We start from the raw sequence: 27521 nt of genomic DNA on the forward strand, positions 1-27521 counted from the left end.
AGCTACTACTGAGTTATAACACAATCCGCGAGCAGGGCAGCACCACGAAATGTTTTCACAGATGGAAAATATTGCTTACTCTCTATGTAAGTGAACGTTACACTTTATGCAGCTGCTTTTGCTTCCTGCTCAGTTTTTACTTCTCATTCCAGAAATCATTAATGGGCTATAGAAACATTTCCAGAGCTTGCAGTTTTTAAGAGAACATGCAGACTTTATTTGAACTGTTTGCCTGTGGGATTCAATAGTTGTGCCTACATAGACATGAGAAGACATTTCTAGGAGGAACTTCTAAAAGATGGTGCTAGCATCCAAAGGAAAATTCACTCTTATCAACAAATTCAGAAAAGAGTAGAAAACTATAGTATCTAGCTGACTAAAAGCTGATTAATAACTTCATATAGGTGTAGAAAATAGCATGTTAACAAAATATTCTTTCATTACAGAGAAATGATGTAATATTCACAAGTGTAAACTTCCACTACTCATCTCTATAATATCAAAGTGTAACAGAACAGTAATAACAGAAAGATACTAAGCTAAGATTCTTGCTGTGCCCGACTGACCTCTGTATCCAGTTTTTCTGCTTTCGTTTAATGTTCCTTTTCAGTTCTACCAGTTCCAGATCTCTTAGAGCTTAAAGGCCAAAAATGTACTTTTTTTTTTTGTCAATGCGGATCAGAAGGATGAAGAAGGCACAATGGTCAGCACCAAGGGACAAAACACAGGAACAGGAAGGCAATTAGCAGGTGAAACCAAGGCCTGGGGAAACCTGAATGAGGGAGGAATTCAGACAAACTAAGGGAGAATGATTAGAGTATTGTGAGATTGATTACTGACCAGCCTGTTTTCTGTTAGTTTACCTCTTTTATTTATTTATTTTTTTAATACAGTATTTTCTTTCATCACTTCGCATTTTCTGTTCTGATCTGTTTGCCTTGAGAAATTCAGCTGGAAAATGAGGCTCTTGTACTTTAAATGGTCAGGTATCTGTCTGCCCAGGAGAGCTGTCAGTAGCACAAGGACACTGGCAGGACTCTACCGAAGAATATGAGTATTCCCTAGCAGATGTGGCCTACTTCAACCACGATAGAAGAGCTTGTTCAGAATTACTAGTTAAAATCCTGAAACCCATGTTATTCAAGAGATCAGAGAAATAGGCTCTTTTGCGCCTTAGTTCTTCTGTCTCCTCAGTTATCCAGAATGCTTCTCCTAATAAGATTCCCAGTAAAACTGGGATCTGATTTACTCGTCAAAAGAAACTCAAATTATTTACTTATTTGCATAAGATACATATATCTCAACGATGTACTCAGACTCTATAAAAGCCGTACGTGATGTGAAGGACAGACTGCCGCCCCCCCGCGGCATCCCTCTCGTGCTTCAGCGCCGCACACGCGCAGCAGACGGGCGCAGCAGACGGGCACAGCGCCGAGCAGCACCGCGGGCCGACGGCGGCGCCACCGCCCTCTCCTCGCCCCGCCCCGCCCCCTGGGAGGGGCACGCGCCTCTCCCGCCCTTGCCGCCTGGTGGCGGAGTGGTTCCGGTTCCTTGAGCGACCGTTGGCGTGCGCACGTGGCGGCGGCTGCTGGGGGTGCTTTTGGCGGGCGCGCGTGCGGCGGCCGTTAAGTGGGGGCGGAAGGCGGGATGAGGGGTTTCTGGCCGCGCGCTGGTGCAGCCGTCGGGCTCCGCAGCCCTTCTCTAAGAAATGGGCCGGCCGGCCCCGGCGGAGCCAAGGCAGGCGGGCAGAGAGATGCGGAGCAACTGCAGGTAAGGGGAAAGTGAGGGCTGAGCGGCGGCGGGTTGAGGTATGATGGGGAGCGGGGGGAGCGAACAGCCGGCGGTTGGCAGGATGGCGGCCGCCGCGTGGGGTGCGGGAGGGCCGCTCCATGACTCCATGGGGGCTGCCGCTCGTGGCTGTCCCCCTTCCTAGGCATGGAAGAGCAGCTCCTTGCTAATTGGCAAAACTTCTACCGTCCTGTTGGTAGTAGTCGTTGACTGTGGCAAGTAACAAGCCGAGTCGGCAGGGGTTTGTGGCGCAGGGGGTTGGCGGCTTCTTGTGATGCTGTTGTTTCTTGTTTTTCCTTTGTAACTTGTCGAAGCTCCGTTTTTTAAGCAAGTCTTCTCCCCTTCCCCCCCCACTCCCTTTTTTTTTTTTCTTAAACTGTCTTGGAATGCAGAAGCCGGAAGTGTGGAGGCGGCATAGAAGTTTCTTTCCTCAAAGACACCGCGTGACTGGGTATGTGTTGCCTTATGAGCTCCTAATAGAGAAGTTGTGAGCGGGAATAATAGCAATTTACTAGTTACGTTTAGCGACTAAGCTGCTGAGACCCGTCACATCACCACTGAAATCAAGATATGAGCTTGATTTTTATGTATTGAAAGTCTACTTGGTTGTGTGTAATTCTCTTTTACTGACAAAAAGTTGTAACTAAGGAAAAGTCTATTATTTGGAAGAATTGGGCTTAGGTGTGGATGTGTTCAGTCTGTTCTGAAGACTGGGCTGTGGTAAAGATGTGTATTGCCAGTACTCTTGACTACTACACTGGAGGCATCTGGATCCACAGATGTCCACAAGCTGTGTGTGCAAGGAGCAAGCCTGTCAGTAAGCATGTTGCTGAGTTAGCAGAGTGAGTACAAATGGTGATCTGAAGCAGGGGAGATGGCTTCCAGCAGCTTTGTTTCAGAGCATTGTACAGCTTCCAGGAAGGCACTGTGCTGTCCAGTGATGTCTGCTGTCTTGTATGTGTAGCAATATTAAACTGCGTCAAACTTCTCTTTACAGGGGAAAAACATTCTTGAGTTGTGATGGCAGAAGAAGATGGGTCTTAATTCAACCTGTAAATTTTTGGAGTAACTGTGAATAGAAATTATATTGTTTACTGACTTTAAGGGTTGATAGGCAATCTTACAGGATTAGCGGTCTTTGTAAGTAATGGTATTTCTGTCCTTCAAACAGGGAAGCACACACTGCTTTTAGGCTGGGTCTTAATTTCAATTTAGACTTAAATGAACTCTTCTAATTAAGTTTATACCTTGAGCCTAGATGCTCTGCAGTCCCTCGTCTTAACAAAGCGCACAGGGGGCCTGGGATGTAGTGTACTGTGTTTCAAATTAGCGTGGGATTGGTCTGCACAAAAGAGAAGGTAGTTAGGAGGATGTTGGCAAATTTATGCTGCCTTCCAGGATCCTTAGCTGCTCTCATTTCAAGGCTTTCACCAAGTTTTATGTTATTACAATGTCAGTAGTTAGTGACTGCAGCTACACAGCTGACCATGCTTCAGTAGTCCTAAATCTGGAGAAGTGTTGTGTTTTCACTGGGGGCTCTGCTGCTGCTAAAGCACCTTAGAAGGGATGTTACAAGGAGTGTACTGTACTGTGGAAGATGAAGGTAAGTTTATGAAGTCTAAAAGGTGTATGTGACCATCTGCAGTTAAAACTTCAATACATGCTAATGTAAAGGATTCAAATGTACTAACGAGTCAATAAAGAGATATGGACTTACACTGCAAGTGTCGCTTCTTCCTTACAAGTGTACTGATAACCAAGACCAGACCTGCATGTGAAGAGTTACTGAGGAGAGGACATATGTGTTTGCTGTGTGCATTCACCTTTTGGTATCTGGGCCTTGTACTTTGAACTAAGTAGTTCTGGGCCAAAGAAGGAACTGATTGATGCTGTTTGGAACTCATTCTAGAAGGCACATGGTTTTAGAGGGAAGAATTAAAGATTTTCTGCAGGGAAGAAATAGAGATATTTTTGAATGTGGCTGCTTTCTCTGTTTAATTTGTTGGATATTTTCACTTCATGCATATTTGTAAAATAACTCAAGAATGGGACAAATTAAATGTTTCCTTCTGAAATGTATAATCAAACTTAGATAGTACCTGCTCTTGCTTAGCATAACTTTGTGTGGGATATCTTTGTTAAGTAGAAAATTCATTGCAAACTGAGAAGCTTACCCACAACTGATGTTCCTGCCACATCCACTTAGACATGTATAAAAGCTCCAGTCAGCGTGGCAGTTTTTATTGTTCACATTTACATCATCAGGCTCACTGAACAAGAATTAGAATGGTACAACATAAAGACAATTTCATTTTCTTTTAGGAACTAGCAAAGGCATGCTGTCTGCATGGGAACTAGTGCATCATTTCAACTTCTAAGTATTAAAGCATCCTAAGAGAGCAAAACTAATGATCTACCTTACTAAATCTAAATGTTACTGCATTTAGGGTACAGACTTGATCTTTTTCTCTAAGTATTGCACTTTGTGGTGCAACTCTCAAAAGAATGGTTTATGCTGTATATCACACATACTGCACTATGTTGTCTACTTCACAAGTCTTATAATCAAGGTCTTATTTAGCAAAATTTTGTATGAGTAGGTACCTTCTGACAGGCTTACTTTCTCTGTAATTAAAAGGGCTACATATATGTAAAAATGTAAATAGCTTTACAGTTTGCTAGGAGAGTATTTCACATAGGTCTAACAGTAAGTGAGCGTAGTACTATATGTTTTTAAATAATTTGCTTCTAGTGCAGTTTTACAGAAAACTAAAATACATAAAAGCACCTCATGTGTACTAGTTTAGCACCAGTTCCAACAATGTATTTAAGCTAGTTCTGGCCCTTAATAAGGCCAGTAAGTTTGAGGAGAGAAATTGAGGTCCAATTTTACTATGACTTGCAACATTATTGTAACTTGCACAAACGAGTTGGTTTGGATATTAAAACACCAGAGACACGTAGAAGTATACGGGGAGTGCATGAATGCCCACTTACAAATGAATATGAGTGTCCCACTTTGTTCACAGAAGGCCACGCAGTACTGTTATAGCTTGAGTGTCTGAGGAAGGGAAACGGGAAAACTGTCAGTGGTAGTCACAGTTGGTACACACAGCTGCCATACGTATCTCACTGGGGTGTTTCATGGCCCACAGAGCTGTTCTTTCATCTTTTTAAGAAGCATCATTGTTAAAAATGTACTACACTGGGTATGCTTGCAGGCAGTCCAGCTGGCTGTAAGGAGAGCTCACTGGCAGTGCTGAACTTTATTGTTTCACTGTTGATTGTAGCTAGTCTGCTGTTCTAAAGATTACTGTCAATTTGGGTTGCACTGAAATGGTGATTCCTTCCAGGGTTCTGTATGATGATTAGGAAGAATTTCTTCATCAGGAGGAAGTCAAGCACTGGGATGAGCTGCCAAGGAAAGCGAGGGAGGTATGGCACCAAGGGCCATGGTTTAAACAATGGGACTCAGTAGGTCACAGTAATGGTTGGACTTGATTTCAGTGTTCTTTTTCAAACTAAATGACTCTGTGATTCTAAAGTGAGGGAAGCATCCATTTCTAGAAAGGTAAAAGTTGTTTTCTATTTGTGTTGATATGGAGTACCTTGGTGCTTTATTTTTTTTTATAACAAACCATTGTGGTTTTCATAACGTGGGCAAGAGTGTTTTTAAAAGCAGTTAATAAAGGGAATAGATATTGCTAAATGATATTTAGAACATAAAAGGGCACTAGGGTCCGTATGGCTTACAACTTGATGTGGTGTCATAAATTACTATAGCAAAATTGAACAGTTGCTGGATAAAAAAACTTTTAGTTATTGGTTAAAAATATATTTTTTTACTTTTCCAATGAGAATGATCTGAAACAGCACTGCCCCAAAGCGTGGTTGTCTAAGTATTTAGAAAATAATCCTTTAAGACTTTATACATCTTTTCAGACAGGCACTGCTTCAATATTTCCAGCATTTATCTAACTCATACAGCTGTGTAGAATGTCTGCAGGGAAATTAATTACCTTCCAGCATGCTGTCTACTTTACTTTGGAATGTGCTTTGCATATTTTTCAGAGTAGGTGAGGGTCTGATTATTGACAGTTGTTTTCCTTCTAACACTTAATGTATAGACAGTTACTTACCAAGCATGTGCTTGTTTGTGTTCTCATCAGCTGGTAAAACAACAGTCAAAAATAGAGAACTGAGTATAAGGTCATAGGAGTAATAGGAAAGCAGTGAAGAACTGATTAAATAAACTATAATTAAAAATGAATTTTGAGGTCTATTATTAATTATATAAAAGCTTGGAGCTTCCTGTGAATAGTGGATCTGCTAGAGAACTCATTAGCTTTCCTGCTCTAATGTTCCTCAAAGCTGGAGGTCACTTTTCTGCTTATCTTCAGTTTGTGCAAGATAAACTTCCTTGACACAGAAGGATTTTGTCTGCATAGTAATCCATAACTGGAAAGGTGTGCATTCAGCCTGGCTGTAATACCAAAGAAACCCCAACACACGCAGATTAGGAAAATGTGCTTGTTTCCACCTGCAGTGGGCCCCAGCTGTGCAGTCTGTGCTGTTCAAGCTGTCCTGCTTTATTCGTGTTGTTAAAGTTTGGTTTGGACGAAGCACGCTCATAGTTTGGTCACACTCTTTATCCAGGGCACAAAAGATGAAACTTTTGTGTAGACACCTGGAGAGTCTTTCATTCCGCAGCCGTAGCCCCAGGACGTCACGCCGTACACAACCCAGCTTTCCCCTGGACGTTCGCACATCAGCGGTCCTCCACTGTCCCCTTGGCAGCTGTCGATGCGTTTCTGTTCCTGGATGTTTCCAGCACAGAGCATTCTTCCTGTGAATCTTCTTTTATAGCGTTCTTCACATACCCTCTTGGGAAGCAAGGGGATGGCAGCTTGTTGTAATGTTCTTGAATAAGCCCTTCCTGAAAAGAAGACCCACCTTATTGCATTGTGGTGCTTTGTCTTGGAAACATAAATAACATTTAAGCCAATTTATACTATCGATCCTTCTCAATGTTTTGTCATTAAATACATTGAAAAGAATATTAAATACTGAAAAGAACCCGTGCTCTAAATATAAGATTAAAATACTGAAAACATATTGTAAATATGGAAAGCAGATTGTTTTTTTAAAATCTGAAAGTTTTGGATGTAGCTTCACACCTCATGTAATGTTCACTGGATCATTCCAAGGCTAGCATTTGTTTTAAACACACTTTCTGTGATTTTAGAGGAATATATATCATATTACTTCAGTGGGAAGGCTGGTTTTTGAGGTGTGAGCAGTGGAGTTTGAAGCTTCAGAATTATTTCTAAGTCACCAGTTCAGAGTTAATTTTGTTGGGTGGTGCTGCACCATCTCCCGCTTTCCAAGTGGAGCATCCAGCCAACCACTGCACTGTTGAGCCAACTAATGCACACATGCCTGCTCATGCCCTCAGTTGAGGTAGCATTACAGAGCTTGAGTGTGCTCTGATGTAGATGCAGTATCATTGGAATTACTTGCAATCTTAATACATCCTTTTTTCAGAGTACTGCTGAAAGCCCAAGGAATCTTAATTTTGTGGAGTGACAACAACCTGTTCTTGGATTTTCTTTCTCTGTAGCAATTCCCACATCTTAAAAGCCTTGCCCTGTTAATAAAATGGCTTTTTTTCTCTAACTTGTAGCCCTTGTTTTTCGGTTGGAAACATGGGGCGCTAATGCTAGTGGATTAGTTTTTTTTTTTTTTAATTTAAAATCTTAATACTTTTGAAATAAGTATGACTCATATAGTAAGAGTGAAATTTCAACCGAAGTACTGCAATGATGTAATTTCTTGCCATAATTAGAGGCAATTACTGCAGTGTCTAATATTAGTATCCTTAAATACATGTCCTAAGTAAATAGTATTGCAGAACTTTAAGTGAATTGTGTAAGCTGCTAGGCAAGACTAGGCAATTAACTAGGAATTGTCAGAAAAAAACAACAACATAAAAAACAGCAGACCTACAAGTCTGTTTCCTTACATGTAGCAGTGACCTAGTCATCTGTGCCCACTGATTAATACATAAGAAGGGGAACTTATACTTGACCTTGCCTCCTTGCCAGTTTGAATGTATCTGAGAAACGAAGAATCAAGTGTGGCTGCAACCTTGTTATGTATTCAGCACCACAAAAGCACGAAAGTAAAACATGGTCACTAATCTGTAAAATATTTTAGGGACCAAGACCATTGAAGTAGAATAAACTTGTAGTAACTTGAAAGGTGGTTAGCTGGTTTATTCCAGAAGCCTGGATTGCACACTGCATTGTGGCTGTTGAGTTTGGGCAAGATGTTTTCTCATGTGAATGCGACAGGCTAGTTGAAAATGATGGTGGTAACATGACAGACTAAAAATGTTATTTAAAATATCACTGCATATTTTTTGTACCCATGTTACTATCTTGTAGTAGTCTTTCTAAAACACTCCTTGTACTCATCTTAAAATCCCTAAATATGAGAGCTGCTTGTTATGCTCTGAGGCAGGGTGTGATGATCTGCTATCCAGTGTGAGCCTTGCAACAAATAAGCTTTTCATTCTTGCTTATTAACCTTAATGAGGCTATTATACTGACTGGTTTTGTGATTTAGAGTCATAGTTAATCATCACTTTTCAAACACAAACTAAATTCAGTAAACAAAGTGTTTCTGTTTAAGGACTGGAAGAGAAAATATTTCCTTATATAAAAAGAGTAAAGCTGTTCAATTTTTAGCATTTCCTTACTTTAAGTATTCATTTCCTGTTACTTTGTTTGTTTGTTTTTGTTTTTTTCAGTAAGCAACCTCAGGTAGTGTGATCAGTGTGTGGAAATGACTGTATTTTTACCTGTGTCACCCCATCCAGTGATGTAACAGTTAGGAGCAGTTTTCTGTGGTCTCTCTTTCCTTAAGGGCAGGCATGCAGGTAAGACGTGGGTACTGAATCTGGCACACTGTTCCTCTGGCCCCTGCAGCCTCACTAGTGCAATGTCATAGTCACTGCTGTCAGGCCTGTACTCTTTGTGCATCACAATCTCTTGGACTCCAATTTCTTCCTCGTACTCCTCCGGTACCAGCGTATGATAATCTCCAACTCGCACGGCATAGTTCCTAGTGTTATTGCCATACCTGAGGTTGAGATTAGAAATAACAGGGCTCACTCATGCAAAGTTAGATCCTACGCATACCCACAGACTGGATCAGTGCCTTCACTGTTTGCATGTAACAATATCAACATGTTCTCTTAGAAGAGTAAAACCGTTTTCTCTGCTACTTAGGCTGAAGTACAGGTGTTTCCAAAAGAGTACCATACAACTTGTCTTGATTTTTCAGATTAGTTTATGTACCTTTTCATATATTTGCGTAAGCAAGTTTTCTTACAGCCTTCTGCCATGAATGGCATTTACTTCAAAAGTGTGAATATGGTGTGCCTTATATACTTAGTAAGGGAAATCCAAACTGACCAGTTACTATAAGAAAAACTTGAGTACTAACACTGTTGTGGTGCCCTAAATAACTACTGCAATGAAAACAGTATTCAAGTTTGATTTGTGGCTTGGCTGTGAAAATTCTTGAGGAAAAAAGCTTTTTAATTCTAGAGACATCAGTAACATGATAAAAACATCTTTTGTTAAATAATGCTATATTATGAAAAATGAAGTGTAGGTGAATTATAAACACCTGTCCACAAAATCACAGAAGGCCTATAAGTCCTTGATTTTGTATGTCCATATGACCCTGATCCCTTTCATGTTTTAGATTAAATGGTAAATACCCCAGAAATTATTACTGTGGCTGAAATAACAATTCTTTGTCCATGCCTTCGAGATTTTGAATTGTAGGACATATGCAGTCCTCCTCAGGAAAATGCAAACAAGGAAGTAGCATGGGGCGTATTTATTTTAAATCTGGCTAAGCTAGCCCGAGTGTTTTTGCTTTGACTTCTCTCTTTCCCTGTATCCTTCAGCAGGAAATTCATAATGCGTATGCGGAAAATACAATCTTCAGTCACTTTCCAACCTACTCTTTTTTTCTTCTTTTTTTCTTTTCCTTTAACAAAAGTTCAGCAATGTGTTGATCTCTACAGTGTATGAAAGCTTTCCTGGGAAATGGCAGACAAAGCAGCAGTAGTACAGAGTGCTTTGAAATAATATACTCCTGAATATTCTAATTGCAGGCTGCACCCATAGCTACTTGCAGAACTTTCTTTGTCAAATTCTACATGTCTCCTTGTATAAGCAGAATTTCACTTCTAGGCTTGAAAGAAGGTTGCAGGCTATGGCCAAACATTTACTCATCAGAACATGGCCTGTTATGTAGAAGAAACAAAGTTACCTATCTAGCACTGAAAAACCTTCCAAGTCATCCTCAGTAGTGTATCCAAATGCTCACTCTTCAGATACTGTATTTTATGGTTAGAAATCAAAATTCTGTAGCAGCTGCAAGTGAAGAGTTGCAACTGATACAGTCTTGGTAATATTTACAGAAGAGTTTAAGAATGTATTCGTGTTGCCTCTGTTATCAGAGGGAGGATGGAAGAAAAATAAATTGTGTATTTATCCAAATACATTGCTTATTTCCTCCTGCAAACATTGCTCAATGGTAATTCATATTTCAGTGTGTTTATCTCAAAGACATTTAAGAACAGAAACTCTTATTTGTGTGTCACACCACTAATGTATTTCTTTTTTGACCGTGGTAGTGCTAGTGTTTTATACTTTATCACTGCATCAGTTTTCATTAGTAATTTCCACTAGTAATCAGAGCATAAATATGACATTAGAAAAAGCAGAAGCACGAATCCTGGTTCTCAACACATTCTAAGTCTAGTTCCTTGAAATTTCTAGGATGTAACATTTCTTTGTAAGCTTGAATGTCTTACTGTCTTGCATTAGATCTCACTTTCTCATTTCTAGATTATTTTGTGTGCCTTTTCCACTTTTAAAGGCGGTTTGAATGTGCTATGAAAACTAAACTGACAGAACGGTACCTCATTTTATTGTATGAGATAATTGATGCATTGGTCCTCTGTAACTTTGGTAACAGAGAAGTATAACTGAGTATAACTGCGCAGCTCTGTGTCCGTATACAAATTGGAGGAGGTCCATATAGAGACAGGAAGCTGAATGGTTGGGGTGCACAGTATCAAACAGTTTTCTTTCACTTTTACAAAATCTATTTGTAGAACACAAGTAATGCTCAGAATGTAGGAATACGGGGATGGATTATACAGCTGGCTGAGTACTTCTCTGGTGTCACCTCGAGCACAGGGTGAGATTACAACCTCAGCCGATGCATTAGCCAACTTTGCAGGATCTATTTTCCTTACAATAAATTAAAAAAGGGAGTGGGCACAGAATGCACTTTCCTTATTGTTGCAGTAAAATGGCTTCGTATTATTTTCTCTTGAAATATTTTAATGTAAGTGCAAACACCCCACTAAAATAGGAGGTGGAAGAGTTATGGGTTTGTTACTGACATCTCGTTCAGTTATATATTTGTGCTCAAACTTCATAACTGTGTGATGACATTCCACTTCTGCAGTAAATGATACAGCAACTGAGTCTGGTGAAATAAGTAAAATTATAGTTTCCTTTGACAAATAGAAATACTAAACAGTTCTGTATTTTTTGCTACAGTCCCTGTTTATAATCGTTCATCTTAATTGCCAGTGAAAGCTACTTTAAATAGGATTCTGTACCCTATAGTGTATTGCTAGATACTACCTTTGAATGTTTGGGAGTAATATTTTACTGATTTTTGGTATATGCCTGAGTGGAATACTAGATTGGAATACAAATATATAAGGTCATTAGAATTAAATAGATTTTACCTGACATAATATGCCAAAACCATTTCCAACAGTCACTGAAAATACTGTCTCATAGTTTATAGTTAGCACATTTGGCTCCATGCAGCAAATCACATGTGAGTGCCAGGCAGATCTTTTTTAGTTTCTGAAAGATGTGTGCATGAAGTAAGTACTTGAACATTTATGTTAATCATTGTATTCAAGAACATACAGGATTTTTTTTAGATATATACTAAATGACAATACTTGGCAGGTGCGTATTGCCAGTGGTTGAATGGAAGTTTGGCTCCCAAATAGAGAACAGTAATTTCCCCTGGTATAAATCTCTTTTTTAATGTAATGGATGCCTCTGTATTTTGGCTTATAGGTCTTCTCCATAACACCAAGTACATGTTTATTATCTATATTCTGTCCACTACATTTAATGACATTTGGAAGCGAGAAGGGGTTGTGTATTTTTTTTTTAACCTGGTAGAAGTGAAGATTATAACAACATCTCTAATGCATTAAGTGTTTATAATTTACATGAGAAATGAAAACAGTTCTTTCCTAAACTGATTTAGTAATCAAAAGATTTTGTTTGGTTTGATTCTTTTAAAAAATCATCAACAACAATGAAACAAAAGAAACTAAGCACAAAGGAAAGCCGTTCATGACTAGTGAGAGGGCTTTCCTGTCAGCCATAGTATTTTCCATAGTATAGTTGAGCTCACTTTTTTATTTAAGCAATACTCTGATTTTCTGGATATAGGAAATGGTATACAGGACTTTCTCTTGTCTCTCTATGGCAAATATGTGAAGAAAGCATTTTATCTATAGATAGTTCTTGGAAACCTATCCTAGCTCTAAACAAAATCACTCTGAGAGAATTAGGAAGTAAAGTCCTATCTATCCAGTGCCAGCTGAGAGCCAAAGGTATCTATTCTCTTTTACAGTAAACAGTAGATCATCCACAGGCTGTCAGAGTTGCATGCTTAAAATTAGGTTGCAGTTTTCAATGCAAAATAATAAACAAAACAGTGTGGTCTCTCAGACCTCTGTTCTGATAGTTAACAGAACTATCACTGTTCTGTGATAGCCTGTTACATACCCCCGAGTGCCTACACCAACAGGGGCCTATTGCAGTGTACTGTAGACCAGCCTTGCTGCACTTTTTCCATAACCATATGTTGATGTTTAGGAACATGTCTGGAATGACCATGCTTTGGCAGTACACTGTTGTGACTTGCAGCCCCAGTCAAATAAATAAGCACCAGGAAGAGCAGGTCATGTATTCTTTGATACTTAATGTAAGAGCAGTTACAAGCACAGCAGTAGCTAACATATTTTGTCAAACTCATAAAAGTGTTCTAATGAGTTTCTAATGAATTTTCTAATCAGATCTTGATTTGCATGCAGAAACTGTAAATGCCTTCCTGTGACCTCCCTTTTTTCCCTGTGCTTGAAAAGGAACTTGCAGCCATTTTACATGAAGTTTGGTAATTGCAGCTGGAGTGCTTTGATAGTTCCCCAGAAACAACTGAGAAGAAACAGTGAAATCAGTGAAAACAGGATGTAGTTTTATGGAGTTTGACCATTTCAGCTTAAATGAAATGGTCAAGGAAAGTCACGATTTTCATGAAACATGAAAACAAAAAATATATGCATCTGGCACTTAGGAAAGTAACAGTTTAAGTAAGTAAATAAGTAATAATATTTTGTATTATATACTAAGTGTTTTCACTTAATTAAAAAAAATTCTAGCTCTTCTTCAGTACAGTGCAAAAAGAAAGGTTCGAAGTCCAAAGAATTTGGACAAAACTTAGCCCATTTCCTCACAGCTGCAATGCAGTTCTTCTGTGCTTTTATTTCAGCCCTTACTGCAACATTCCATAGGAGCTCAATTAAATAATTGTTCTGAAAATTTAAATTTTACACCAACATACTTCGCAAGTTGGTATTCTTATACTATAGTAACTTCACTGGCAGTGATTGCCTGATTTCAAAAATACTGAAAAGACCATATAAAAAACTGAATAGGAGAATCATGCTTTTCCATGAAGATGCTGAAGTTTTGAATATAAATCTCTTGGATGAGAGGACATCTAGAATAATTTTCAATTAATTAGTTTTATTTTTATCTGTTGGCACATAAAGTTGGCTATTTGTTGGTTTTTTAAGCCAAACACTTTACTCTTCTGAACAGTTTCAATGGGCCTGAACCAGAATGTTTTTGGCTATATCCTGAAATTATATATAGTTTGAAAATACACTTTACTGTTAAGGGGAGACCAACCTTTTAAAGCAGTGTGCAGCAGTGAGGACCCAGCAGCTACTAATGAGAGTAGCACCACACAAGAGTCTTCCATCCCCGTGAGATGATTTCAATCGGAGTGCAACCTGCCATGGCCAACCACCCCTACAGAGAGCAGAGACATTGTTTTCAGGATACAGAGATGGAAGAATAATGTAGCTTGTCAGTTACCTTGAATGTAAATCCCACATAGCTTGTTTGACTGACATAGTTTACAAAATGTTATGTGTTGTCTAGCAGTTGAGAATACTTTTATATTCCTTCAGCATTCAGAATTCCATTTAACAATGGTCAGGACTATTTTATGGATTGTTTGGGCACCCAGCATGCTGGTTACTTCCTCCCGCTATGAATTTTTTTATTTTTTTCTTCTCAAGTTGTATTTATTTTTCCAAAAATACATTCTGTGAGTTCCTTGCCAAATACTCAAGTCTTATGAGGAGTGGCTGAGGGAGCTGGGATTGTTTAGTCTGGAGAAGAGGAGGCTCAGAGGAGACCTCATTGCACTCTATGACTTCCTGAAGGGAAGTTGTGGTGAGGAGGGCTTTGTCCTCTTCTCCCAGGCAACAAACAGGACCTGGGGAAACAGCCCCAAGTTGTATCACAGGAGGTTTAGGTTAGACATGAGGAAGAACTTTTTCTCTCAGAGAGTGGTCAGGCACTGGAATGGCTGCCCAGGGAGGTGGTGGAGTCGCCGTCCCTGGCTGTGTTCAAGAGGCGTCTGGATGAGGAGCTATGAGAGATGGTTTAGTTTGTGGTAGCAAAGGTAATGGGAGGGTGGTTGGACTAGATGATCTTGTAGGTCCTTTCAACCCTGTGATTCTATGATTCTATATTCTCCAAGTCAACAAACCAGACATTTGTCAACTGGAGAGGGAAAATAAAGGAATTTCTTGAAAAGCTTATTCCATCCTCCTTTCATGTCTGCATTACGATCTGCTCTGTTGATTCTGAACTGTTTGAACATGGATGTTGTTTACAAAGCAGAGGTCTAAAGCAACTGTAGAAAACACAAGTAATACATAAGCACCTTTATTCAGGCTGTGATCATTTGTTTTGGATAGTAGATCTGGAATACGTATTTACAGGCCTACCAAGATAGGATAGATTAATTTCAGTATTTCAATAAATTAGTAGAACATTGAATCTGAGAAGAATGAGTGGGGGGGAAAGAGGGAGATTCATCTGTAAGCAACATCGACATCAAAGAAAAAGCAACTAGTAGGCCTAGATAATTTCTGACTGTTGCCAGCTTGAAAAGTATGGTGGAGTACCACAGCTGCCCAGGATCGTCCAGTCCAGCATACTACCTTAGAGTTGCCAGTGGCAAATGATTTAAAGGTGGAAAAATTTACTAACTTTGGATTTTCTGGTATATATGTAAGTATCCAGTTTCTTTTTGAGCCTTCTTTTGACAATGGATCTTTTTCTGATATTGTCCATATATTCCTTTTCTTGATTAGGAAGCGTTTCTAAGTGCACCATTAGGTTTCTGTCACCTCATCTGATGTGCCTGTGCTTAATTATTATGAGACCAGATTTTCTTGTTCAGACTTAATTGTGCTATCCACTACTTGCCATCTTTTCATTTCATTCAGTGTCCTCTAGGAGTATATTCTGAGAGAAAAATTCTCAATCTCCATTTTCTATACAAAGCACTATTTATTATACTAATTTATACTAATTTTTCTCTAATTGAGGTAGGTTATCCTAATTTGCTCTGAACTGCATTTCAATCTGTTTTCTGTGTTTCTTCATGTTACTGTTCTTTGAACCCTCTCCACTTACACAGTATATTTTTTGAAACAGATTGACTGGTACTTTGAAATAGGTTCCAGAAAAACATGTAAAGAAGGCGGGTCGGGCCGTAGCTGGGCTGCCTGGCGCCCGAACGCCAGGGGATGTCAGCGCTCCTTTGCCGACAGCAGTGATGGGAGTCAGACCTGATGATCCTCGTGGTCCCTTCCAGCTTGGGATATTCCATGATATGTGCTTGTGATTACTCACAACTGTTCAGAAAATAAAGCCTACGCTTCCTATCGTAGCATTTAATAGTAGCAGTATGTTGCTAATTTATTTGTGTTAATTAAATGCAATCAAAATGTATTAACAAAACATCTGGTTTTATAACTGTGTCATCATCAGAAAGTTGTATTTTGTGAAGGAATATTAGGTGCTGGCAGTGATCTTTCAGGATAGGTAGCATTTAAATCCTTGTACCATATTCATAGCTCTTTTCATCCTTTGAAAACAAGTGAAGTGGCTGTTTTGAAAGTGACAAATTAAATCCGATCCAGGACTAAACTGATGGGCATCTGCTGATTTTCAACTAATGGATGTTTTTGAATTTCAAACCAAATCTGCTTTTACCTGATGATAAACAAAAACAAACAAAAATCCAACAAAAAAGCATAGGCTAGGCAAACAGTTCATGGTAAAGAGATCTTGCCTACAGCAAGGGGGTTGAAAGTAGATGATGATTGAGGTCCTTTTCAACCCAGGCCATTCTATGATTCTGTGATTCTACGAAATACATGTGTTAGACATTTATGCTGAAAATGACATTTCTTTATCAAATATTTACCGTAAAGAATTTTTTCCACCAATTATTCGCTTTTGTCGACGATGTAGTAATCTCAATCCACAAACAGAAGCAAGAGAATCTAAGCCAGAAAGGGAGATATAGACAACATTAAACTCAAAAAGTATCTATTCTGTGATGGCAGTTAACTAAAAACTAGGAAGGCTAAGGTTATTCTGTTTCATGGTAGTTTTTAACAAACTTTTTATTCTGGGAAAATGCACTGAATTATTTATTGCTGAGTATTTTTATTTTCATTCTTATTTTTGATATGCTAACAGAGCAATTTACACAGTTGTGTTCTGTTTTTCAACTGTACACTTGGGGTTATTCCTAGAATTTTCTTTAAGGTTCTTCGTTACTTGGTGTAAGTGAAAGCAGAACTTGTCAGACCACATAGGTTTCAAACCTCAGCTGAAGATACATTATACCTTGAGAAGTTGTGAGTATATCGTTTGGCATTTTCATATTCCTTGTACAAGCATGGCTACTGTGAACTATGGTAGACAAGTACTCTGAATCACTTGAATAGTCTTCATGATAGGTTTGCAGAGCTAGCACAGCAGTAAGGTGAAACAGTGAAAGCAGTAAGGTCAAACAGTGAAGGCATATAATTTCCACCAATTTTGTTTCTATTAATTCATTTTGTATAACTGTTTCCTCTGTAAGGTGCTGGGTTCCATCTCTTTCTACTATGACAGTTCCCCACCTGAACATGTTTCTCTACTGCTGAAAACTGGACTTTACCTTTGTTGCTATTCCCAGGGACCTTCTTGCCTAAGTGGTCACAGATGACGCCTGCATCCTCGCTGTGACGGCAGTTGTGTGTTCCAATGTCCTGCTTAATGCAGTCTGCCAAGGATCTCTCACTTCCAGTACATTTTACATTATCCACATGGATTGGGCCTTTGCCCTCCCCAAAATATGCCATTGTCCTTGCTCTCGCTGGACCTCTGGAAACAAAACACTTTTTTTTTTAATCAAAACTTTTGAGGTACTGTTCTACATTTACTCAGCTGAAATAGAGAGTTAGCATAGGGAAGATGTCGAGGTTTTATTCCAAGTCCTGTCACTGATTTACTAGATGATAAATTTTCTTCTCATTGCCTCTGTTATACTAGAAAGCAGAAAAAAAATAAGTGTAACAAAACTGCTATAATTCATTAATGTTTTAAAAGTGCTCTTATGCCACTAGTTAGAATGCAGTGTGCCAAATATTTTACAATGTAAAGGCATTGCAAATATCTACAATAAAGCAAGATATATAAAAGCTGCTTTCTGATAATCTTTTTAATCCATATATTAAACAGCATCTGTGAATGCTAAAAATATATATATATTTTTAATGGTCTGATTCCCTCAGTAAGATGGACTGGTTAACTAAGAAAGTATCTTTGCAGGGTATAGGAGTTATGATTTACACGTCAGTTTATGTTAAAAGTTATTACGTATTTCATTATCCTGAGTAGAAGTCAAGTCATTTTTTTTAAGTGTGTTCCTGTTGTTGGAGGGAGGAAGGGAAAGAAGGAGGGAGGGAGGCAGAAAGGAAGGAAAGGAGGGAGGGAGACGGAAGGAGGGAGAAGAAGGGAGAAAGGAAAAGGAAAGGAAGGAAAGGGTTGGATCTTTTGAGGCCATACAAACCAAGTAAGGTTGGTTAATTTCTTTCTACAAAACTTCATTGTATCTCACTCACATTGGACATATGCAGATAGACAAGGATGTAACTTTTTTTTTTTTTTTTTTTCAATTATTCTACAAAAGTAGCAATTAATTAACAGCTGAATAAGTGTGAAAAGCATACTTGTGACTGGGAAGTATGCAATTACAGGCAAAGAAAGGAAGAAGGGAACTGCAGAAACGTGAATATTTTCTGCATTGCAAGAAACATGGATTGACTGTGTGCAATCTGTTTTCTCAAAGCACAGTTGACTGACTTTTGTCCCAAACACCTCATAAAGCAGGCAGAAAAGTCCCAGCTGCTTCACCAACTTTTTGTGACTGTATCTGTAGTTAATGCAGGTAAGTTGATACACTGAGATGCTATAGAGACTCCTTGGTATTTCTTAAGTTTGTACTAACCAATAATTTCTGCTCTTATTCTCAAGCATAGTTTCTTCCCTAGAATGTCTAAGAATTTAAAATGTCAATATTTTGGGAAGGTTCAGCCTAATCATCATAAGTACTTGGTACTTGCAGTTTAACCTGGCAGTTCAGCACCATGCAGCCATTCACTCCAAATTCCCACAGTAGGATGGGAGGCAGAATCAAAAGAAGGTAAAACAAGCTGTCTTGGCAGTGTGAGAAGCTAAAATGCCCTTGACTTAGTGTAAGCACTGCTCAGCAACAACTAAAATGTCTGTGTGCTGTCAGCATTGTTTCTTCTCCTGAATCCAAAACATGGCATCCTTCCAATCACTATGAAGAAAATTAACTCTATCCCAGCCAAAACCAAGAAAGTAGCATTTTAATACACATGCTTCAAGGCACTTTACAAATAATTCTACGCTTGTATAAGGATAAATATCAAATACTTAAATGTCAGCCTAAGACATTTGATTGTGGTTTGAAGTTCTGATCTTTACAGATTGTATATAGTGCTGTGTAGCTTCAGCAATGACTGCAATCTGCTGTATGAATGACCTTTTCTGAATAATCAACCTTTTATGCAAATGAACGAGTGAACAAACAGTTCAAAAATGAACAAACAGAAAGAATGAACTATGAACTGTGCATGTGTTTATTTCATTTGGTGACTTTTGTGATAGATGTTTCGTTTTAAGTATTTAGAATATGCTTCATAATATCTTGAGAGCAGTTTTGTTGCATATGTTCTGAGAGTAAGAAAGAACTACCAGTGGGAAACAACCCAGCTGTCTGCAGAGAATTGGGCAGTTTGCTTTAGGTGCATCTGAATTAAAAGATTATGTATCAGTTAAGAGCTTCACTGATATTCTGTTGTGATTTCATATGCTGAATTCCAAATAATAGGACAGTGCCTCTGTGTATACAGAAGGATAACTGCATGTACAATGAAATGCCAGAGGAGAGAGTTTAATGATGAAGGTGTATTAGGCAAGAAAATAGTTATTTCTACATCTCCATTTTTATATCTTTTTTCATACCTGCATTGTTGAGGAAGATATGTGCAAAATGCCATAAAGAGTTGATGTGATTCTATGAGTTATGTACTTTCATCAGCTAGGGATGCTTTGCTGGGGAGAAATTCTGATGAGTCATACCACTTACAAAGTTTCTTCACTCTGGAAATGTGGCTGAATCAAACTCAATTGCCTATATTCATATAATTCATGACATAGAACATGTCATAATTCACGCTTCCTCCTTTTTTGAACTTGTGCACAGAAAGCCTTGCCTGTTTGGATTTCTTTACCACATACTGAAGGGCATAGGATTTCTAAGTAGGAAATGTTACTTAGAATTCATGAATTATACAAAACCAGGAAAGGGAAGCATGCAAACATAGCAATCCAGCTAACAGAGATGATACCACAAGGTCAACTGTCCTTAGACATTTTTTAATTTCCCAGGCCACTGTGTATTTACCAGTTAATCCAAAGCCTTAACTGACTTTGAAACCAGTATAGGTCAATCTTTGCCTGATGAGTTTAGTATGATTTAACTTGTCAATCACAAGCAATGCGTCTCTTGGTCCAGATATTTTCTTTTTGTGAAGGATACTCTAATGACAAATAAAATGTTGGATGAAAAATGTTTTACTCCCTCAGACTCATGGGTAGCTGATCTGTCCATGTATGGTATTAAAAAATGCTGGGACAGCACAAGCACATATTGCAAAATCTTGGCTGGTTTAGGTATTTCTGTGTCAAAATACCAAGTTTCTGCCCTAGGGCATGGCTCTAAAATTGCTCAGGATATTGAAAACTACTTCGTTGTAAATCGCCACGTTATACTTAGGCTACGCTGAATTATCACTGTTAATAATGCTGCTAATTAAGAAATCTAGTTGATTAATTCAGAGAACCAACTTCCCTAGAATACTTATTTTTCTGTAGTAGGCAATTTTCGGAGCACTAAGGCAGGATATTTATTTATTTGGGGTGGAGTGTGAATGGGAAAGTATGTTCTTATAAGCTTGATGTAAATGAAGAAGGTTTGGTTTTACTGACACAGTTACTTATAAAAATGCAAAGGATTCTAAAACCTTATTTTTCTCCTTGCTCACTCTATTAAAATACTCCTTTGTGTGCTAAACTGATCTCCTACTAGAAAGTACTTCAGAAAAGGTGCATATTCTCTTAGTATTTAACCTGCTACAAATATTACTTATATTAAGCTGCTATTCTTTTCATGTTTCCAAGAATTTTTTTTTTCTGATGTTCTTTATATTGTGTTTTTCTAATATTAATCCTGTTTGACAAACTAGCTTAATGAGGCATCTTTAAAACTGGCATTGCTTTGAACATAGTGATTTTGCCAACTCAGAGTTTCTCCTGCTTCATTCTCATAAATGAACACTAATAAGTAGCTAAGAATTTTCGAAAGCAGGATTTCATAAAATAAATGTACAGCTAGCCTCTGATATGCAGGAAAAAACTTAGTCCCATATTTGCAATCTTTACTCTTTGTTTATGTAAGTCTTCTATTCTAAGACATTCTTTTCTCCCATTTATAATAATAAATTTGTGTTTTTCTTTTTTCTCAAGGAATGTGATGCAAGGCTAAGTATGTTCAAGATTCCCCAAACTTGGGAATTAAACACAGCATTATAAAGGGAGTTGAATTATAATGTTTAGTTCTGTGATCAGTCTTAATGAAAACTGATGTTAACATCAGCATTAGGCACTTTGTGAGTTCCTCCTGGGAAAAAATCGTAATGTAAACAAGCAACATTAATCAACTCCTAGCTCAGACATGTGAACCTAAAAGCCCAAATTGTGCTTAGAAACAGTCAAGTCATCACTGAATATAATTTGAATTTTAATGAAGAGTTTTGTTCATGAACTCCCAGGCCCAGAAGCAATTCCAGCTCATCATTGCACGTAATAGTGTAGTCACTATTGTGAAATGCAACTGTCTAAAGACAGGGCTGCCAAGATCCATTTCCAACAAGATTTACCAATTTATGGAACCTAATTTTATGTTTCAAAAATGTGTTTCTCCTAAGCCCTTCAGGAAATGTATTCTGTTGTATCCTATAATCTTAAGGCCTTGGTCTCTTACATGACAGAAATTCAGAATTTAGACAACTATCTGTCTTTGGGAAGGCTTGAAAGGAGAAGGTAGGGATAAATGATTGAGTCTGATAACTTGTGGGAGAAATATACAGCCAGAGAGGCTGAGGATAGAACAGACTAAATGAATGATTTGGTAGGACATAATACACGTCAGGTTTCATTGTTTTGAAGATGCAGTGTGCTAGTAGTTATAGCATAAATATGTTGTGGTTTTTGTTTTTTTTTTTTTCCTTAAGAATACCAAACACACAACTTTTAAAAGGCACGTTATGTGAAGAGGCATAAATTGATAATATTCAGTTGCACAAACTTCATTAGAAAAAGCTTGGTTCGTATTTCCTAAGTTCAGATTCCTTTACAGATACACTCAGAGAAAATGTTTAACCAGTGTTCTGGAAATCTTTCCACTCATATTAGTCCTGCTATTTATATGTTTGTCCTTCAGCTGTTATCTTTACTGCTCTTAGGTATCCTTGTGGATCCCTTCCAACCTGAGATAACTGTGATAAATATGATTCATAAAAAAAAAGTTCATTGAGTGTTGTGACTTAGAATGGCTCCTATCTTTTGAGTTGGATTTAATTAGAGGGGGTTTTGTCCCATCAGATCTGTTCATATATTAAACGAAGCTATTCAGATTATTGTAGAATGAAGTCAATCATTTGTATAACAATTTTATCAAATTTCCAAGCTACATCAAGTTTACACAGATCAGGAAATGCAGGAAAAACCCCATGGAATGGGGAAATGAGTAGCTGGTGCACCTAAATCTTAATAAATGCTGAAATCATATCCACACCTGGTGACAGTGGACAGAGACCTGTTGTTATGCTTCAGTAAAATAAATAAATAGCTGTTATATTGGAAAGTATTGATTTAGAAGTCATCAGTAAGGCTCACAAATGATAAAATATTTGCAACATGCAAAATTGTAGCTTTCCATGTGAACATATGTAGAGCTTTTCGAAACAATGCAAACATTATCCATGAGGATTTAGCTAAATTCCAGACAGCTTCAGAAAATTATCATAAGCCACATCTAGGTTCTGCATACTTTCATTTTATTCATTAAAGTAATGAAAAAGGCATTTTAATTTCCTCTGTGCTTTTGGTTGTTTTTTTGTTTGTTTGTTTTGATTACATTTACTGTTACAGCATATCACTAAAGCACTGGTCAGGTACCTTCGGTTTTGATTTGTTGATTAAAGGTGATTCAGTATGAAAACTTCTGTATGAACAAAAATTGTCTCTTAGGTATGGTAAAATACAAAACTGACATAAGAGCAGAAGTGGAAGAGAGAATCTGCATAGTTCACACAATATGTAACCCTCCATGTTGATCTAGATGTTGATATTAGTTCCCTTCATTTCTCCAAACTAAAAATTTCATTCTTTTTAAAAGTGTTTAGGAATCTGAAAACTGAAGATGAAAGAAGTAAAGTAAGTGCAATTTGAGTGGGAAGGAGCACAGTGTAGAATCACTGAACAAAATTTTGTTACATTAGTGCAACCAAGGGATAAAAAAATGAATTGTGTGCAATGTGTTTGTATCCTACAGACATGTAGCACCATAAGTGACAAATAAAAATATTATTTATTCAACAGCTTAAGTAACTTGACTTGTGATAAAATTATTTTCATAACTAGCATTAAGTTGCATTTTAGTTGCCCATCACTGTTATGCCTTTGAGCCTCAAGATTCCTTTTTTCAGTTTTGCTAGTTAGTGAAAATTTTAAGACATAGTCTATTTTGTTATGCTAATGGTATAAATAAGCTTTTCTATAATTATGCCAAACAGACAAATTTTAAAAGAGATCTGTTATGCAAGCAGGCACAATTTGGTGATATTTAGTTGCACAAGGTTGTTAGATATAGCAAATCTATAAGTCGAGGAACAGCTCAAAAGATTTTCTTACTTGTAGCCAAGCTGTCGACAAACTACAGCTGCATCCTTATCAGACCATCCATCATCACAAATTGTGCCCCACTGACCATTGAAAAAAATCTCTACACGTCCTTCCTTCTTACTCTCACCATCCATCAGCCTGATGGGAGGACCTGGGAATAAATTACAGCTGTTAACCCATAACAACAGAAACAAGAATGAGTACTTTTAAGTTATTTCCATCACAATGAGTACACAGAGTCAACTGATGTTCAGTAAGCCTTATGTCAGCCGTTAGTCATTTACTTTTCCCTGGCTGACAAAAGGAAGCAGTCAGTACAAATTATAAAATAATGTGAATTATTGTAATCTCTGTGCTTTGAACTTTATAGTGCATAGGGCATAACGCATAACTTCACCACAGTAGTCACAGAACAATTTTCCTCATAACGGCAAAGTCACCTGAGGTATCTTTCATCTGCTAGGCATTCATGGGATACATTTCCCTTGCAGAATCTTTGTGGATGAATTCAGCTATACCTTAGTTCATAAATCCATTCTCAAACTGGTTGCTGCCACACATCTTACCACAATCTCAGCAAAAAAAGTACAGCACTGTGTTGCACTTCAGTTACTACTTGTTACATGTGCTCTGTAGCATGTTTTTTATGACAGCATAATGATCTACAGCATGTTATTATAGACTACAGTGTGATTATTTTTCTAGCATTTTAAACTGATTGCTTATTCAGATATGCTTATAATATGAATTCTCACTTGTGGATTAGTCAGACTTAATTGACTGTGGGTTGTTCAGTTCTTGGCCTGCAGTTAAGTTTTGAATCATTAAGCAAAGTACGTATGTGATTCTCCTTTCCATTAAGACTACTTTATAGCATGCTGGCAATGCAAGAATCCTTAAAAGAGTTACAAATTCCTTTGATGTCTCTTTGTACTCTTTAAGTGAAGGAATCACATTCTGAATCTTCTTCTGTGTTGCACTTTATAATCTTTAAGATTCTAATTAGACTTCCTTGTTTTGAAAATTGGGAAACCTGTTCCACATTCTTTTAACCTGTTCCTACTCTTGTCTAACCCTGTAAGGATGAAAAAAATAATAATTTTGCTCTTACGTAAGAATATTTTGATACAACATTTTTTGAAATTTGATTCTGATTAATTTAAGGTATGAATAACTTTTGCATACCAAACCTTACTCTAGTGCAGAGCTAGTTAAATCTGACTTAATTTGCTGACTGAATGCAGGAAGATTATAAAATAAAATTAAAGTAGTTTTGCTTCAAATGTAATTTAAAGCATATTGTTCATATTGGCGTTCATACTACCCAAACAGTTACAAGTATATGCTTCACCAACTTTCTGTTCAGTTACATACAATATCCTATACATCAGGATGTTATTTACTAAACAGATGTTTTCATTTTCATGGCGTATTGTATTTTGAGCACCCCTTAATGTCTGTATTTTATATAATCTATCCAAATTATATAATGTTTTTCAACCAATTTCATCCTTAGAGGAAGAAAAAATGCTTTTATGCAAGTGCTAGAAAGTGTGGGGCAACGATAGAGTCCTTGTCTCTTGTCCAGTCAGGAAGAGTTAGATACTCCCTCTTCATGACAAGTAAGTTATTCTAGAAGGATATGATTTAGGTGTATATTACATGACCCAGCTGGAGACATGAGATATTCGTGATACATTATATCTGATTTGCTGTTATCTCATCTGCTTGTATTTTAGCATAGATATATTTATGAGCACAAAACTAATATGATTGTCCGGTAATGGGAGACGTGAGAATGCTACCATATGGATGCATTTAACTGAACTGGACCTCCTTCAGCTAAGACTGTATTTTATAGAAACTTAAGCAAAGCAGCACAGATTGTTTGTATCCGTAAAGACAGCCGTGATAATCTGAATTCCTGTTATTTTTGATCAGGGAAATCTTTTGTACAAAATATGATACAGCGTCATTATCGAATACATAATGGAACTGCAATATAAAACATTCACTGGATTTTTACAGGTCAAAAGGCTGTAAAGGAAAAGATAAGAAAAAAAAAAAAAAAAAGAGAATAAAAGTGCATGTGGAAGTGCTGATTGTTGTAAGAACAGGTAGCAATGTTGTGCAGTAAATCCATGCCTTAATTTGCAAAATAAGCCTTCAGTCAATAATTTCCAAGGAACTTCAAGAAATCAGGCATACAAGTCCATTAGATTTCAGTAGAAGCAGTGAATCTCATTCCACTAGTTTCCTATTTAATTCTAACTCCAAAATCAACTAGAATATACTTAGTTAAATTTCAAAGAATATTGGCAACAACTTTGTCAAAGTTTACATACTGACAAGTTACAAAATCTGTATACATCAAATTAAAAAAAAAAAGGAAGAAAGAGAAGCTGATTGTCAGAATAGATGAGTAACCCAATTGTTCTAGCCTTTTATTTTACATGTCTGATAGCTGTAATTCTTGTTTAATTATCTATATGTGGATTTAGAAATCTTTGCAATTCTTGTGTATGTATTTTGATCCGTAATACCTCTATGTAATTAGTTACTTCTGATTTCTTATCTGTCTTTTCATTCTTTCTTCATACAGCATAGTCAGCTTTTTAATGTGGTGTTTGGATCTTTGATCTGTTTAGTGCCGTTCTGTCTACATTAGAAACTGGAGGCTACTTCCCCTGGCACAATCCAAATGACAGACCGAAGTAATACAGAAAGATTTTCATACTTCTCATTCTCTCTGAACTTACATTCTTTCTCTCTATGTCTTTTCTCAGACTACCTGAACATAAGGCTAAAGAGGAATATAATATTGATTTATATTTTTCAATGCACAGGTTCCTCTCCAATTTCCTATAACATGGGGCAGTTCCTTAGAACTTGGAGAGTGCTGAGTGCAAAGCAGTATACCATTAGAGAGGGCGAATTAGATGTAAAATCCAATGAAGAAAAAGATTTAGAGAACATTATCTCTGGAATCTGCATTTGCTAATTTAGAAATGCATGCTGATTGTTACTGTTCTGGCTGTTTATGTTCCTTTAAACAAAGCCTGATTACTTACAATCTTCAAGGGAAAAGTGAACTTTTTCCCTTCCTCATCTGTCTTTGCATACACCTGCTGAACAGTAAGATTTTGAGCACCCTTAAGTTCACTATACTTCTCTGGAATACATGCCTATAGCAATGCTCACATTGTGATGTTACCAAAGGGACACCTTACCAAGCAAGAGTTTATGGCTGTTGTTATCTGGATGGCAAATGAGTCTGACATCCTCCTGATGGCTGCAGTCATGCTTTCCCCACTCTTTCCTTGAGCACTGCAGAAGGTCTGTTTCCTTCCCAGAGCAGCTGACATCATCCAACCAGATGGGACCAGAGTTTCCTTCTGAGGAGCTCTCAGGAGCACTTTTTCCATACCTATGCAACAAATACGTGTATGTTTTGGTCAGAGGGCATGTAATACTTCAGCACTAGAAAGGAAATAAATGATTTGTTGACAAATAAAGATTTCTCAAGATCAACAATGGAGAGTAATAACCATGATTGAGCAGGTTTGGTTAGCATTAAAATGAATGAGAACACTACATATTTCTTCTCTGGTAACCTGTATTTTTGAAGAATTACTGTTACATTAATGCAGACTTTGGGATATATTACCTTTGATTAAGGCCTCAAACATACATCTGTCTCACTCACTTTGGTACTTAAATCATGTTCTTAATATCATGAATATTTGAATGTTTGGACTTTTTTGAATGTGAAGGCAAGATAACAATTATGTAGAGAGAGTGTATTTTTTTAAACACAGTATGAAATGACTGCTTTCTGAAATATGTTAGTCAATACTTACTAGTGTCTCAGGACTGTGGGAGGTTTTTGAGCTAGGTCCAGAAGGATTT

At 37.6% G+C, this 27521-nt stretch overlaps 1 protein-coding gene and 1 non-coding gene across 2 annotated transcripts in view; one reads left to right on the forward strand and one right to left on the reverse strand.

Annotated features, from left to right (window-relative positions):
• Positions 1–1885: 1885 nt before the first annotated feature.
• On the forward strand, positions 1886–2016 carry LOC128080779 (small nucleolar RNA SNORA24). The gene has a single exon (XR_008206885.1). It is a non-coding gene; the product is annotated as a small nucleolar RNA SNORA24 (small nucleolar RNA).
• A 1992-nt stretch (positions 2017–4008) lies between these two features.
• The window catches only part of PRSS12 (serine protease 12), a 43194-nt gene continuing 19681 nt past the window's right edge, over positions 4009–27521 (reverse strand). The window contains exons 7-13 of the mRNA XM_052681871.1: positions 26843–27039; positions 23622–23763; positions 17236–17441; positions 16492–16570; positions 13890–14012; positions 8651–8931; positions 4009–6724 (exon numbers count right to left, since the gene is read on the reverse strand). Coding sequence (XP_052537831.1) covers positions 6417–6724; positions 8651–8931; positions 13890–14012; positions 16492–16570; positions 17236–17441; positions 23622–23763; positions 26843–27039 — 1336 coding nt within the window. The 3' untranslated portion in view covers positions 4009–6416. The remainder of the gene's footprint in view (positions 6725–8650; positions 8932–13889; positions 14013–16491; positions 16571–17235; positions 17442–23621; positions 23764–26842; positions 27040–27521) is intronic.

This window comes from Tympanuchus pallidicinctus, unplaced genomic scaffold (genome assembly GCF_026119805.1).
Source record: "Tympanuchus pallidicinctus isolate F22 unplaced genomic scaffold, pur_lepc_1.0 scaffold2, whole genome shotgun sequence".
In the NCBI taxonomy this organism is placed as follows: Eukaryota; Metazoa; Chordata; class Aves; order Galliformes; family Phasianidae; genus Tympanuchus; species Tympanuchus pallidicinctus.